The sequence below is a fragment of the Buceros rhinoceros genome, unplaced genomic scaffold (genome assembly GCF_000710305.1).
Source record: "Buceros rhinoceros silvestris isolate BGI_N320 unplaced genomic scaffold, ASM71030v1 scaffold15402, whole genome shotgun sequence".
In the NCBI taxonomy this organism is placed as follows: Eukaryota; Metazoa; Chordata; class Aves; order Bucerotiformes; family Bucerotidae; genus Buceros; species Buceros rhinoceros.
In genome coordinates this window covers 8292-20140 of record NW_010397283.1, presented here as the reverse complement: position 1 = coordinate 20140, position 11849 = coordinate 8292, and the positions used below count along the sequence as shown (strand labels likewise).

The window sequence follows — 11849 nt, the reverse complement described above, 5'->3', positions numbered from 1 at the left end:
ATTGTGAACAGTTTTTCTACATTAATATGTTGCATGCTGTAAAAAAGTAACTCCGTGTACTGCCAAAGTTGCCACTTTTCAGTGTCTCACAACGAAATTCTTAATCTAATTTAGGGAAAATACAGACATATAGAACAATAAAAGGGTATGTAATGCAAGTTTATTGTAATGAGAAGCATTTCTTTAAGCAGGAAGTGGCTTGAATTAGGTGAATTCTCATTTAGCATAAGCACGGGAAAGCTACATGAAGTTCATCCTCGAGGTAAAAATAGTCGAGTACTTGTGATCAGCCAAAAAAAAAAAAAAAATCAGCAACTCATCTCTGTCTTCTGTCTGTTCTTACAACCCAGGGCATGGATATACACAAATTTAGAGAAAATTCCTAGGTATCTTGGAATAACTCCACAAGCAAAAATAATTAAAAAAAGGAAGTAACAACCTAAGTCTTGAAACATAAACCAAGGATGTGCTTCACTTCCTTGTAGTTCTATCTGCCTCAGAGGGACTGTTCAAATGCTTTAAATAGGTACAGAAAGATCTAAACATCAAGCACTGGAGTTGTATCTTTTGTGTAATTTACACCTCCTAAAGTCTTTCCGTTCAGGTGAAAAGTGGTTATTTTTCAAAAGTGAGAATGAGTGTTTTAATCCATGTATTTACATAGCGGGCTGGAACTTCATCACACAGACAGAGCCCGAGGAGCAGGGACTTTCAAGGTGGGCTTTGAGGACTGTCTTTGGGTCTCTAATGGACTGTGCAGTGAGTCGCGATACAGTACTGCCATAGAGAGCTCCGTAAGTGCTGTGCTCAAGACGTTTAAGGTCTCTCCAGTAGGAAGCTGTTGCTTTTGCAGAGAGATGGAGCAGACTGAAATAGGAAGGTAACACCTTTTTACTCCCCACGAAGGAGATTGAGGGTGCTTCCCAATCTAGGGATCTCTCCTCTGCTTACAGTAAATAAGAATATTGCTTTGACTCCAACTATTGTTTCATTTCCTGACTTGAGATAAAATTTTGAGCTTACAAAAAAAAGTTAGAATGTTGTTTAATTAATCCAAGTAAAAACTTATTAGCTCTTCCTGCTATTTGGATTTGAAATGACAATCAGAACAAGCAAATATGCTGTTAGGAGACCTAAATCCATTTTTCTCTTTCACTTCTGTAGTGTTGAGCAAGGATTCCTGTTCTACCTGGGGTGGAGGACATTTTTCAACCTTTGATAAATACCAGTATGACTTCACTGGGACCTGCAACTACATCTTTGCAACTGTATGTGATGAGACCAGCCCAGACTTCAACATTCAGTTCCGCCGTGGGCTGGACAAAAAAATTGCGAGGATCATTATTGAGCTGGGACCTTCTGTTGTCATTGTCGAGAAAGGCAGGATTTCCGTCAGGAATTTTGGGTAAGACTCTGCGATGAATGGGAAAGAATTGTTTCAAGAAAGGGCAAGGTTCGATACAGCAGTTGCACAAGGACAACTCTGCTCCCATTTCTTCCTGTGGAGCGTTCACACTCCCCAGACAAGCATCGCATTCGCAGTTATTTGAATCAAACTTAATTTGTGTAGGCAAAGGCATAAACTAAACTTCCCAGACCAAAATAGTTCTCACGCTGAAACTACAGTCTCCTAGACCCCGCCCGTCTGCCTGTGCTTATCTCTACTACAAGCACAGAGGAAAGGGTCTACACTCTTTAGGAGGTATTAGCCGAAATTCCTGATTTTGCTTAGAGTTCATTTGATATGAGACTTCAGGGACTCCGACCCCTCTGTGCTAAACCTGATATAAAAATTGCATATAAAAGAAACGTTGATCAACAGAGAAGTGCTGGAGGGGCTTACAAAGAACTCTTTGACTATGAGACCACTGACTGTTCACGTGGCTCCAAGGATTACCACATCCAGAAAAACGCTGTTTTACTGAGGAATCAACACTGACAGGGAATTGGGTGCTCTGCATCATTCATTCTTCTGGACAAATCGCTCCCGTACAGGGAAATTTCTCCAGGGAAGTTGTCAGCATTTTTACTGGATGGATAGTGTTGAATTTTGGTCTGTGGGTACATGCAGCAAATAATCGGCTGTGGCTTGTCTGTATCTTATTACACTTCTCTGGGTACAATAACAGTCATGACGAAAAGACCACTTGCAGCTACACCTTAATTTAGCTAACCGGTTTTAGAAAAGCTTCCATATTAGTTTATGTTCCAGGAAAACTATATAAATCTATGGGCCTAGCCCAGTGATGGGCAATTTAAATTTTTGTCCTGCATTCAGAAGGACCAAATGCCATGGCTGCCCTGGTGTAGCGCGGCACATAGCCCTGCTTCGAGTGGAGGGCTGGCCTGGGCAACTTCAGGAGGTTCCTTCACACCGACTTTTCTATGATTGCTTGACATAGTTACCAAGTACATTCACTCTTTAATATTAGTAACATTAGAATTCAGCTGCAATGATGAAACCCTAGTTCTGCTGCAATGTTCCCATTATGGGTTTCTCTAACCTTGCCAGCTTTCAGTCACATCAGTAATTCCTGTGTTAACAGGCTGTAGTCCGTAGAAGCTCTTTGGGATAATCAACAATAGTTTTACCACAAAAACTGCGTTGTTACAAGTTCTCGAAACATTAAATATGCACTAAGAAAACCAAACTAAGTGAAGATGCCAAGGCTTTTTCACTTCTACAATCACTATGCAAACATCTTCTGGTGATTCTTCTACGAAACTGCTGACATGGATTTACAGTCAAATTTTAACGTGTCTTGAAATGTTACCGTTAAAGGAAAACAATTGTATTTCCTGTTGTTGCAAGTACTCAGATTGTACCTGTATTATAGCTTAAAACTACCTGCACAATATTGGTATGAGAAGACCAGTTTCTCTTTTTGCCTTGTTACAGGGTCATTACGTTGCCGTACACCAGCAATGGAATTCAAATAGCACCTTACGGACGCAACATCCGTCTGGTGGCCAAGCTGATGGAGATGGAGCTGGTTGTCATGTGGAACAATGATGACTACCTCATGGTTTGTAAAATGTTCTCATAAAGCAGCAGAGAAAATTCTCATTCATTTAGTAGAATGACAAGCTCTCTTGATGGGTGTTTTTTGCATGTATTTACTATTTGGATATATTTTTTTCCTCCTTCATCCATTCTTCTTGACATAAACAACTTTGGGTTTTATACTTGCATGTTCCTTAGAAAATTATTTGCCCTCAATTCTCTGCAAATGTCTAAAAATCTTATTCTTTTATTAAATCAAAAAATTGCAACAATCACTATTTGCCTATTGGGAAGTTTCTGCTTCCAAAACTTTTCCTCCAATCACGTCACTGAAATGAATGAGAAGGGTCACTTTTAATTACATCCTTGTACTGAATTTGTTTGAGAACAGTAATGCTGTAAAGATAGTTCTACTTAAAGTGATCCTTCTAATTTTTTTTTTTTATTTAAGGTTTTGACTGAAAAAAAATATATGGGGAAAACCTGTGGAATGTGTGGAAATTATGATGGTTATGAATTGAATGAATTTTTGAGTGAAGGTAAGATCTAAGGACAGGTCAGATGGAAGGAGAACCGGTTAAACTGAACCAACGTGGAAATCTACTACTGCTCTGACTGCTCACTCCTTTTCAGAGCTGAGTAAAGCACTCCCAGAGGTCACCACCTTACCTTCATATGATTATGCTATGCACTATTATATGATGATAATATTGTGGGTTCCTCACACAAGTGGTAAGGACCTGTTATACTTTAGAAACAGGGTGTAAGGATCACACTCTCGCCTAACTCGGAGCAGCCTCGGTTCAGAGCAAGGCACGGCGAGAGAAATTATTATATTGGGCACAAGCTAGAAGGAGGCTATAGTAAAAAGACCATTAACCAGTAGAGTGTCCCAGTAAGGATCGATCTTCAGAACAACACAGTTGGTGCTGAGGACCTGCATCTGTGCTCTATGTGGTTTGGGGGGTTCACGTCAGAGTTGCTCTGATCCTGTGTGTTGAAATGGCACCCAATAGCAGTTGGAGCTCATTACACGTGACATGGAACACATCTCACTCGGTTCCATCTTAAAGGAACTCTGCATGTCAAGGCTACTCCACAACGGAAATCGAACCGTGTGGAGTGGGGACATTTGGAAGATGTGCTTTAAGAGCAGACTGTGGATCTGAACTACAGAGCTAGTGCAGAGACATGAAATCACATAGGAAACTACTCTCAGCTCGAAGTCAGACAGTTTCTATATACACCACAGGCAAGAGTTCTAGAGTAGACAGCATTTTGGGGGTTGTGACGAGTTTAAACCCATGTGTAGGCAAAACCATAAGGATGAGAAGAGGCATGAATCAGCAGCTGGCAAGAGAGAAAATGGCTGGCAGAAAAACAGTAGCAGCTGGCAGCACGTAAGGTGGATGTGACAGATTAGGAAATAGCTCAGAGAAGTGATCAAGGTGATAAACATCTGCTTTCCCAAACTGGCCCCAGGTAAAGGGCAAAAGGGGTAGTTGTCACCATCAGGAAGATCAATTGGTAGGACCTTTCACAGTCAAAGATTAGAATTTGAGTTTTGCTACATCACAGTAACAGGTAAACAAAATCCAAGTGGGCTTTTTGCTGATGAATTGTAACCCTTCTGTTCACAGGTAAATTGCTGGATACATATAAGTTTGCTGCATTACAAAAAATGGATGATCCATCAGAGATCTGCCTGTCGGAGGAGATATCAATTTCCACCACTCCTCACCAGAAATACGTAAGAAAGATCTTGGGTTTGCTGGGCGTGGTTCTTAACAGAGGTGGGAAGACAGACAGAAACCAACAACAGAGAGGGAGCGGTTTCATCAAAATCCAAGTGGGCTTTTTGCTGATGAATTGTAACCCTTCTGTTCACAGGTAAATTGCTGGATACATATAAGTTTGCTGCATTACAAAAAATGGATGATCCATCAGAGATCTGCCTGTCGGAGGAGATATCAATTTCCACCACTCCTCACCAGAAATACGTAAGAAAGATCTTGGGTTTGCTGGGCGTGGTTCTTAACAGAGGTGGGAAGACAGACAGAAACCAACAACAAACAGAGAGGGAGCGGTTTCATTAAACTGACTTCCATGAAGATGGACAAAGACAAAATTTGTATAGCATGAGAAAGAAAAGGAGTTCTTTGCATTAAAATACATTTTAAACGAGTCCACGGGCAATTTTGAGGCTGGATTTATATCATTCATATAAACCTACCAGCATTTAGCTCACAGCTTTCTGAAATTTCATGCAAGTAATCACAGGAAATTCAGGGAAACCAGCAAAGATTTAAAGAACTTTTTGCTTTACTGGACAAGTAGAAACCTGATAATATAAGCTGTACAGCCTTGAAAACATGCAATGGATGATACTTTAAACATGGTGCCAGATAAGAGCATTCGTAACAGGACCGACCACTATCAACTGCACTATCAACTGTCACTCCCAGTCCTTGGGGGTAGCAATGAGCAAAAGGGCTTCTATTGCTTAGATTTTGCGGATGAGGGAATCAAATCCTACACAGGATGATCTTAAGTTGTTCCACAAGGGACACTCACATTTTGCATTCCCACACAGATTTTACAGCATCACAGACCTGAACATTCTGTTCAGGTCACCTAGTCCAACCTCTCTGCTCAAGCAGAGTCCACTGAGCAGGTTTTCCAGGACAATGTCCAGGTAGGTTTTTACTATCTCCTGAGTGGACCTTCCAGGTTGAGGAGATGGAAACTCCACAGTTTCTCCCAGCAACCTGTTCTTTGTCCTGCCTAGGGGATCATAAAGTCACCATATACCTAATAGCAAGTACTCATTACTATCCTCTGAAAAGCGTTTCACTTCACATGGAACAATCATGCTCTTTGGTTCCATTTGTTCTTCCTCACAAGAATATGATCTTACATTGCAGTTCCCATGTACTGATGTATATACATTCGTCTGCATTTAGCCCATACCCAGGGCTAAACTACAGCAGTTGCTCTATCAGCCAATGATCACTCCCCATTCAAGAAGGGAGATTGGGAAAAGGAGACCCTTAGCTTGAAACAAAACTCAGTTTAATGAAAGAGCCAAACTAATACCCAATGCCAATATAAAGTTCACAAAGTTATACTCACCCCAGCGAATGTACGGTGGTCACAACGAACAGGAAGGCAGGTCTCAGGAGCAGAGTCAGAAGAAGCCAGAGCAGCAGATGTCCTCTTTATATTGAGCGTGATGTTTCTGGTCTGGGATTCACCTGCACCAGCTGCCCTGGCTGGCTCCAAGCTGCTGATGCCCCGCAGACCATGGCAGGTCTGGGAGTCTGTCCCAGCCAAACCAGGACAACAGTCCATACGTTACTAATAATTACAGAATGCTTTAAAAGTTTTGTCTTCAAATAGTCTGTTGACTGCAAGGTTTAACTTTTTGACATGGTTTCTCTTGGAGAGTTTATACTGCAGTAGGCAACGTGATAGGTCACACAAACACACCAAATAATTGCTCAAAGTGGAATGAATGTTGCTGTCTTCACATTGGGGATGTTTGCTCTGGAACTGAATCTCCAGGAGACAACACACTCCCTGCCTGTGGCGTTCTCAGCCATTTTAGGGGGATTGACAGTGCTGGAAGAATGACCAAATTAACGAGAAGTTAAACTAATTCAACATATTAAAATCCTTCTATCATTCAATGGATTTATATTCCCTTCTACTGGCAAATTTCTCATGCATTTTAAGTCAAATCACATTGCTAAACTGCAGGGGAAGAAAAACCAAGCAAACTGACACAAAACATCATGACTAGCAGTGATTTTCTGTTGTGGTTTTCACATGGGGGAAACTCCACTAGGAACAATTATATTTCTCTTTCTATTTAGGCCTTAGTCTGCTCTCAGCTCCTTAACTTGGTGTCACCAACCTGCAGTGTGCCGAAGGACGGGTTTGTCATTCGCTGCCAGATTGATATGCAGGACTGCAGCGAGCCGGGACAAAACAACTGCACTTGCTCTACGCTCTCGGAGTATTCAAGGCAATGTGCTATGGCCCATCAGATAGTGTTCAACTGGAGAGCAGAGAACTTCTGCTGTAAGTTTCAGCCTTTTATCCCTAGGAGATTGTGCTTTACCTTGCTGTACCTTCCACAGAATGAGAATTGTGATTAATTGGAATTTAAATCAACTGTTAGAAAAGATCTATAGTCTTGAATAAAACAAATTATTTTCTTAAGAGAACAACAGTCGCCTCTGGTAAAGCGTTAAGGGGAGCATGGAAACCTCAAAGGAGAAGGAGGAAGCACGAAATGTAGCTCCTACATCTACACTGGTGACATAAAAGAGAGAAATGTTCACCAAGGGAAAACTGTTGAATTTCTCAGACTTCCACTGGAGGCTGATTTTTCTTAGTACAGTGATGGAATCACTTAGTAATTATTAAACTAATTTACTTAGCAAAGTAGCTAGAGTGAGAACTTTTAAATGCCCTCTGAAGTCTTTGAATCTTTCGGTGAACAATAGCCATATCTCCGTCTATCCGCAGGGATTGTCAGTTGTCCATTTTCAGTCGCTCAACCTTCTTAATTACAGCTACTGACTGGAAGTAAACAGGAAGCAAATCTCCCATTACTCATTCCATCCTCTACATGAATTTATGGTCATGGGTAGCAAATTCGTAGAATAAATTGCTTTGTCAGGAATATGTTTCTTCTTAGCCCTTGATTCTTAGTCGGTATCAAAAACCTTTAAGACCGGCTACCATTTAGATTTTTGCATAACAAGTGAAAGTCCCAGTTTCCTGAACTCACTGTTAGCAGGCCATAATCTATCATCTCACCGTTGTTCTTACACGGCCTTGCATCGTTTCGCACTCCCCGTGTCTCTGGTGCCGTATTCTTCTATTTTTCTCTTGATCTTCACGTACTAGTGCCACTCTGCTTTTTTATTATTATTATTATTTGTTGTTGTTAACATTGAGTTTTCTTTCATTCTTTCCTCATACTGACTGAAAACATGCCCCGCTAAGCTCCATTATTACCCGCAACACTTTAAAATTGCACTTCTTTCTAAACCAATTATTCCCCTCCTCCAAGGCGATCTGTCCTTTGTAAACTGGTAACCCTTTTTGTTCTTTGGTTGGTCTGCAACTGGTTTTAATTCTTCAAAACTGTAAACTCCTTGTGGCAAATTATAGATCCAGATAAACATTAGGAAGGTGCTGTGTGCATTCACAGAGCTGTACAACAATTCTTACTAATCATAGTAAGTTAATATCCCTTTTTTCTCCAAGTCATAGCAGGTTTCCTGTTGCCAGACCGTTACTAGTATTGGTAGTAAAGTGATAAAAGGCAAAGTTTAAAAAAAACAGGGAATGAGAACCCTTTTTTCCCCCAAAATTAAAGCTGAGAATCTAAAAATCTGCAAATAAACACCAAATATACAAAGGTAATGAGCTTTTTAGTCTTTGTCAGCCTCATCTCTAACTACCTCTATTACCCTACCTTAATTATTCTTACCCTTACAGATAAGGAAAAAATCTCTGCTTGAATTTATCACATAATCAAACAAGTTCTGAGTTCCGTATATTGGAATTAAGTGGCTCCATTCTGACAAGCAGATAATACCTGAGAAGCAGGAACTATACAGAAGATCAAGAGTCATTTCCTTGAAATCCGTCAAGTACTACAGAAAACCTGGTTTGTGGTAGTTTATTAGGCTGCGATATAGCCTGTTTGCCACTACACTGAGTGGCTGAAAGGAATTTCTAATAAAAAGGGCATGAAAAATGAATAAAACCTAGAGAGAATATGATGGCAATGATGAATATTGGTCAGTGAATTGAATATTGAGGCAGGATAACAGAACATTAGTGGCACAAATCACAAGGTCCCCTCTGTCCTTGGAGGTAGATGGCAGATTTTCCTGTTTACACTTGAAAAATCTTAACACTTTCACTGTTTGTTGCAGCCGTGGGAAAATGTTCTGCTAACCAAATCTATGAGGAATGTGGTTCTCCGTGTATCAAAACCTGTTCCAACCCAGAGTACAGCTGTTCCAGTCACTGTACCTATGGTTGCTTTTGTCCAGAAGGTACCATTTCTGTACTCATCACCCCCAAAATGGCCGTACAAATGGGTTTTGGCTTATATCCAGTCAAGGGGAATAGGCTTCTCGATAATGGACCAGTAGTGCATTTCAGGGCATTGTGCTGCTGGCACTCCCATTTCTCAGGTGACATAATCTATCTGGAGTCCTGAATAGTTGGAGTACTTAAAGATCCTTGCTCACCATTTCCAGGAACAGAGCTATGAGAGCATTTCCCTCACAAACTCTGATACACTATGGGATAATAATATGCTGCCTGCTTGAAGCTCTGTGTTATGATACACATTGAGCTTAATTAATTTCCTCCCCCAAACAGGCACGTAGCCTTTCAGGGCACCAGCAAGAGGTAGCATATCGCAGAGATCTGCAATATTATGGGCATCTTGTGAAATCCCTGTAAAATAGATTAAGATGAACTTTCTACAAGAATTATAACTATGACTGTCATCATTTCTTGAAATTTCAGAACCAAAATATTCTCCAAGGTTACTGTGATGTATTTACATCAATATCACCATCATTTTATAGTACTCAAAAGTAATGTGTTTTGAGCTACTTATTTTAAAGTAGGCTTAGTACTCGAGGAAATAGAACGTATCCATTCTGCAAAACTCCCAGCTTAGAATGTCATAGCAAGAAGAAAGTAAAATCGAAAAAAAAACCCTTTCAAGCTTAATGTTATCTCAAATTTAGTTCAAATTTCAAATTAAGACAATTGTCTGCACTTTCATATAATGAAATAGCCAAACGCTGTTACCGCTTGTGAAGAGTCAGTTTGATTTTCATTACGAGAAAATGTCCTGCACGTTACACCGCAAGCTACTTTTGGAAGGTATTCAAGCTAAAATAGTTTTAGTGCTAAGTAAGGATGCGTAAAAGGCTTAATTTTGTTGATCTTCTTTGGCAGGAACTGTTCTTGACGACATCTCGAAGAATCGAACATGCGTTCACATTGAGCAGTGTCCATGTACACTGAATGGGAAAACGTACACTCCTGGTGAGACAATGAAAGCAGCGTGTAGGACCTGGTGAGTAGCAACCAGTGCTTTCAGGAGAGGGTGGAGAGTATCCTCACCAAGCGGTTGGAAACTTTAGCCCAGCTGTTCCGAGGACAGACACCAATGTGTTACACCATCTCCGAGGCCACCTTCTCTGAGTGCCATGAATCAGACATTTGTAATTGAAGATGCACATCCTGATTAACCTGTGCAGATATAAATGCTCCTCCAGTAGCATTTTTATCTCCTCCATGAAAGTGGGGTAAAACTAGTACAAACAAATATCCAGTATTTACAGTTTCTCCCTGGCAGTCTCAGCGTTTCTGATCACCAAATCAGCACTGAAAACTGAATTTCTGTTTTGCAACAGAATATAATTACTTAAGACAATATTTTTTAAATTTGGAAGATTTTTCCCCAAAAAGAAGCAGAATATTTTTTTCTGGTGTTACTTCTCTTGCTGTCATAATCCAGATAAATAAAATAAAGGATAAAGAACGGAATTTGATCCTCAGAACTGTAACAACAAATGCACTTTTCATGATTAATCTATTCAGGAAAGTTTACTGACTATCTGTACAAGAGTTCAGCAGCTTTGCATTAATATAAACAACTGGTATACACAGACAAAGAAAATAAAAGCATAGAAAGTGTAAGGTGAAAAGTGACACAAATGACACCTTCCATTACCAGGAAATAGCTGAGTTTTTAGAGCATAAAAAAAAGAAATTTCTAAACAATGGGAACAGAGGCTCAGGGTGTGTATGTGTGTTATACCGAGTTCACTTACCAATTTTGCACGTTGATGTGCTACAGCAAATCCTCCAGAAAGGAGGATCAAATCCTGTGCTGATAAATAGTGCCTTAGGATGAGAATAACCTTACACAGAATTTCTGGTTTTCCTCAGTAAGTGTACGATGGGTCAATGGAACTGCAAAGACTTGCCCTGCCCTGGAAGGTGTTCGCTGGAAGGAGGCTCCTTTGTTACCACATTTGATTCCAGAGCCTACAGGTTCCACGGGGTTTGCACTTACATCCTTATGAAGGTAATTTCCTGCACTCTAGAAACACACGCTCTCCAATGGGTGTGTTTGGTCTGGCCTTGGTTTCCTATTGGAACAGTCTGAGGTTTTCCTGTGATATACATTCATTCTACAAATCGTTGTTATTCTGATGCAGTCTTCCCTTTTCACTGCTTTCACCAGAGCCCCAGCCTGCCACACAATGGAACCCTAATGGCTGTATATGAAAAGTCTGGTTATTCTCACTCGGAGACGTCACTTAGTGCTCTAATCTACCTCTCTACAAAGGTCAGCATTCTCCCCCAGGGGTTCTATCCAGCACATCAGTAACTGGGTTAGCAAAAGGAGGGCTGAGGAGAATCTCCATCCTTTACTGGATGCAGGGGGAAACACAGGAACCAAGGATGAGGCAAAAGCTGAGGCAGTGGATGCCGCCTTTGCCTCGGTCTTTAATGGTCAGACCAGCTCATTAACTGCTCAGCCTCTTGAACGAGAGGGCAGGGGTGGAGAACGGAATCAAGGCCCCATAATCCAAGAGGAACCAGTAAGTGAACTGCTGCACTGCTTAGATGTGCGCAGGTCTATGGGGCCAGATGGGATCCACCCGAGAATTCTGAGGGAGCTGGTGGAAGTGCTCACCAAGCCACTTCCATCATTTACCAGCAGTCCTGGCTAACGAGGGAGATCCCAGTTGACTGGAGGGTAGCAAACGAAAAGCCCAGTCACCGA

At 41.0% G+C, this 11849-nt stretch overlaps 1 protein-coding gene across 1 annotated transcript in view; it reads left to right on the top strand.

Annotated features, from left to right (window-relative positions):
- Nucleotides 1-1164: 1164 nt before the first annotated feature.
- MUC6 (mucin 6, oligomeric mucus/gel-forming) overlaps nt 1165-11849 on the top strand; it is a gene marked incomplete at both ends in the record, with an annotated part of 18691 nt that continues 8006 nt past the window's right edge. The window contains 9 exons of the mRNA XM_010146197.1: nt 1165-1405; nt 2900-3026; nt 3456-3543; nt 4645-4754; nt 6880-7087; nt 8962-9084; nt 10007-10127; nt 11006-11144; nt 11304-11408. Coding sequence (XP_010144499.1) covers nt 1165-1405; nt 2900-3026; nt 3456-3543; nt 4645-4754; nt 6880-7087; nt 8962-9084; nt 10007-10127; nt 11006-11144; nt 11304-11408 — 1262 coding nt within the window. The remainder of the gene's footprint in view (nt 1406-2899; nt 3027-3455; nt 3544-4644; nt 4755-6879; nt 7088-8961; nt 9085-10006; nt 10128-11005; nt 11145-11303; nt 11409-11849) is intronic.